Genomic DNA, 4696 nt, shown 5'->3' on the forward strand with positions numbered 1-4696 from the left:
TAAACCCATATAAAACCTATCTTACAGCTGTTACGTGTTAACAACATAACAGAATACTTCAGCCACAAAAACATAGTCTCATATATATAACACAAAAAAAGAATTGGCAGCCAAAGGATACTCCTATATAAATTGAAAATGAAACTGTGAGATAGAAGTTTACATTTTTAACCAGGAGATCTATTTATAGATCTGTTAAGAAATTAGTCAAGACCAAAATTTTTCCTGACTTTGTATCATGTGGTTTGGTTCATTTTCTGTCTTTAGTTTCCTTATTTCTGAAGTAAAGGACTCAGCTAAAATGACTTCTAAGGCCCTTTATCACTATAAAATTCTTTGGTTTTAGAATGAGTAAAAAATTTTAGAGATAAAGGGATTGAGATACAATTTTGATTAGGCACTAGAGTTCTTTCCCTCCAGAGGCAAAAAAAAAAAAAAAAACAAAAACAAAAAACAAACAAACAAACAAAAAACTCTCATTAGAATGATTTTCATTTCTAAGAGAAACGAGAAGAGAATATATGGACACTAGTTGGTGAAAGTACATTTTTGGATACTGATATTATCTGATTTTCTTCAGCAACAGTACCTATTACACTTGTAAACTACAACAAGGGATTCACAAATAAAACTGACTTGAAGGCTGGTAGGCACATTGTATCCATTGATTTCAAGCAAAATAAATTTGACACTTAACTATCCACATGGAAATGGCTTTAAAAACAAACCACCCTCAAGCTATTCCAAGAAATAGAAAGGGAAGGAAAACTTCCAGACTCATTCTATGAAGCCAGTATTACTTTGATTCCCAAACCAGACAGAGACCCGGTAAAAAAAGAGAACTACAGGCCAATATCCCTGATGAATATGGATGCAAAAATTCTCAATAAGATACTAGCAAATCGAATTCAATGGCATATAAAAAGAATTATTCACCATGATCAAGTGGGATTCATTCCTGGGATGCAGGGCTGGTTCAACATTCGCAGCTCAATCAACGTGATACATCACATTAATAGAAGAAAAGATAAGAACCATATGATCCTGTCAATCGATACAGAAAAGGCCCTTGACAAAATTCAGCACCCTTTCTTAATAAAAACTCTTGAGAAAGTCGGGATAGAAGGAACATACTTAAAGATCATAAAGGCCATTTATGAAAAGCCCACAGCTAACATCATCCTCAATGGGGAAAAACTGAGAGCTTTTTCCCTGAGATCAGGAACACGACAGGGATGCCCACTCTCACCGCTGTTGTTTAACATAGTGTTGGAAGTGCTAGCATCAGCAATCAGACAACAAAAGGAAATCACAGGCATCAAAACTGGCAAAGATGGGTAAACTACAGAGGGTCACCAGCGGGTTCTGTTCGTCATTGTTGGAGTTCTGTTGTGCCGCGGGGCTGTAGGAGGTTGGCGCCTGGTCGCTGCCTTGTAAGTTGGTGCAATGGCGCTTTTCCGGGGCGTGTGGAGCGTGCTGAGTGCACTGGGAAAGTCCCGAGCGGACCTCTGCGGGGGCTGTGGAAGTCGACTGCGCTCTCCCTTCAGTTTTGCATATGTACCGAGATGTTTTTCATCCACCGTGAATAGTTATCCAAAGAAGCCTCTGACTTCATACATTCGATTTTCTAAAGAACAGCTACCCATATTTAAAGCTCAGAACCCAGATGCGAAAAATTCAGAACTAATTAGAAAAATTGCCCAGCTATGGAGGGAACTTCCTGATTCAGAGAAAAAAATATATGAAGATGCTTACAGGGCAGACTGGCAGGCATACAAAGAAGAGATAAACAGAATTCAAGAACAGTTAACTCCAAGTCAGATTGTATCTTTGGAAAAAGAAATCCAGCAAAAACGTTTAAAAAAGAAAGCATTAATAAAAAAGAGAGAGTTAACAATGCTTGGAAAACCGAAAAGATCTCGCTCAGCTTACAACATTTATATAGCTGAAAGGTTCCAGGAACATAAGGATGGTACATCACAGGTAAAGCTGAAGACTATAAATGAAAACTGGAAAAATCTCTCCAGTTCTCAAAAGCAAGTGTATATTCAACTTGCTAATGATGATAAAATTCGTTATTATAATGAAATGAAATCTTGGGATGCTTGAAGTTGGACGAAATGATCTTCTACATCGCACAGTAAAGCACCAAGCAAAAAATGGCATTGAAGAGTATTAAAATAGAAGATTGAGTTATGTTCATAATGGATAGACACAAGAAACCAATTAGGTCTCCATATCTGATGCTGTTGAAAATTAGAAAGGATAAAGTTGGTGAACATTTTATATTTAATTCCTTTTTCTTTAGCCCATGGACTTCTGCCAGTTCAACACATTTTGTATTAGTATCTTGCTTTGGAAAACCCAAACAGATAAAAAGTTCATGTGAAATTTACTTTGTGTTAAGGAACTACTGAGAATCACAATAATCCATGAAATGCAGTAGTGAATCATTTTACCTTTGATAAAGGTAAATCAGACCGTGAAGTTTTTCATACTTGATGACTGGAAAGAGTATTCTTGTTTCCTTATATATATATGGAGGCAGGAGTTTCATATTCAAAAGTGCCCCAAATTGTAGAAGTCATGGTGTTTTATGATACAGTTGTACATGTTTAAAAGAGGGGTGCCTGGGTGGCTCAGTCGGTTTTACATCTGATCTTGGTTTCGGCTCGGGTCATGGTCTCACAGTTCATGAGTTTGAGCCCTGCATCCGGCTTTGCTCTGATGGTGTGGAGCCTGTTTGGGATTCTTCCCCCCCCCCACCCTTCCCTCACCTGTTCTCTCTCTCTGACCCTCCCCGCTCATACCCTCTCTCTTTCTCTCTCTCTCAAAATAAAAGAGCACCCAGTACTCATCTATGTAAATGCCAATTCCTAGGTATAATTCATATATTCAGAATTGATAGTTGTACTTGCAAGGAATTGCTGGTTTCAGTTGCAACTTTTTATAAAAGGGATGGAGAGATTTATAAACCTTTTCCTTATTGCCTTGTTTCCTAAAGTAAAAACCAAGAAATTGTGTACCAAATCTATGCATATTGTTTTATATTGCATAGAATAAAAATTTTAAATGTTTCCTAATTATCTGTTTTAGGGTGAAAGATTCATTTTGCAAAAATTTTTCCTGTCTTCTTATTTAAGTAGGGATATGTATTCTGAATTATTTTCTCTGTCTCACATGAGTGTATTTATCCAGGAAGTAGACAACTTGTCTAGTATAAGTTTTAAAATGAGAGATCTAAAAAACAAAATTCTCCAATGTCTTTAGACTTGGAATTTAAACATTTTGTGTAACATATAAAAGCCCATATAAGGTATAGCCAACTCTGGTCTGTGGGCCAAATCCAGCCCAATGCCTGCTTTTCATGGCCTGTGGGCTAAGGATTGTGTTTACAGTTTTAAGTGGTTAAAAACAATTTTTCAAAACACACAAAAATTAAAAGAGATTTGGTGTCCATAAATGAAAAAAAAAAAAAAACTGGCAAAGATGAAGTCAAGCTTTCACTTTTTGCAGATGACATGATATTATACGTGGAAAATCCGACAGACTCCACCAAAAGTCTGCTAGAACTGATACATGAATTCAGCAAAGTTGCAGGATACAAAATCAATGTACAGAAATCGATTGCATTCTTATACATTAACAATGAAGCAACACAAAGACAAATAAAGAAACTGATCCCATTCACAATTGCACTAAGAAGCATAAAATACCTAGGAATAAATCTAACCAAAGATGTAAAAGATCTGTATGCTGAAAACTATAGAAGGCTATGAAGGAAATTGAAGAAGATATAAAGAAATGGAAAAACATTCCCTGCTCTTGGATTGGAAGAATAAATATTGTCAAAATGTCAATACTACCCAAAGCTATCTACACATTCAATGCAATCCCAATCAAAATTGCTCCAGCATTCTTCTCGAAACTAGAACAAGCAATCCTAAAATTCATATGGAACCACAAAAGGCCCTGAATAGCCAAAGTAATTTTGAAGAAGAAGACCAAAGCAGGAGGCATCACAATCCCAGACTTTAGCCTCTACTACAAAGCTGTAATGATCAAGACAGCATGGTATTGGCACAAAAACAGACACATAGACCAATGGAATAGAATAGAAACCCCAGAACTAGACCCACAAACGTATGGCCAACTCATGTTTGACAAAGGAGGAAAGAATATCCAATGGAACAAAGACAGTCTCTTTAACAAACGGTGCTGGGAGAACTGGACAGCAACATGCAGAACGTTGAAACTAGACCACTTTCTCACACCATTCACAAAAATAAACTCAAAATGGATAAAGAACCTGAATGTGAGACAGGAAACCATCAAAACCCTAGAGGAGAAAGCAGGAAAAGACCTCTCTGATCTCAGCCGTAGCAATCTCTTACTCCACACATCCCCAAAGGGAAGGGAATTAAAAGCAAAAGTGAATTACTGGGACCTTATGAAGATAAAAAGCTTCTGCACAGCAAAGGAAACAACCAACAAAACTAAAAGGCAACCAACGGAATGGGAAAAGATATTTGCAAATGACATATCGGACAAAGGGCTAGTATCCAAAATCTATAAAGAGCTCATCAAACTCCACACCCGAAAAACAAATAACCCAGTGAAGGAATGGGCAGAAAACATGAATAGACACTTCTCTAAAGAAGACATCCAGATGGCCAACACGCACATGAAAAGATGC

The 4696-nt window shown here is 37.0% G+C and overlaps 1 protein-coding gene across 1 annotated transcript; it reads left to right on the forward strand.

The window, feature by feature from the left end:
• The first annotated feature begins 1343 nt into the window (after positions 1 to 1343).
• LOC109270420 (transcription factor A, mitochondrial-like) lies at positions 1344 to 3083 on the forward strand. Its single transcript, XM_053895270.1, has one exon. The coding sequence runs from the start codon at positions 1447 to 1449 to the stop codon at positions 2107 to 2109; it is 663 nt and encodes a 220-aa protein (XP_053751245.1). The 5' UTR covers positions 1344 to 1446; the 3' UTR covers positions 2110 to 3083.
• Positions 3084 to 4696: the final 1613 nt, after the last annotated feature.

The sequence above is a fragment of the Panthera pardus genome, unplaced genomic scaffold (genome assembly GCF_024362965.1).
Source record: "Panthera pardus isolate Hobbes unplaced genomic scaffold, ASM2436296v1 HiC_scaffold_6, whole genome shotgun sequence".
Lineage (NCBI taxonomy): Eukaryota > Metazoa > Chordata > Mammalia > Carnivora > Felidae > Panthera > Panthera pardus.

Coding starts and splice junctions, on each gene's coding strand:
- LOC109270420 (XM_053895270.1), top strand. CDS start 1,447: ATGGCGCTTTTCCGGGGCGTGTGGAGCGTGCTGAGTGCACTGGGAAAG.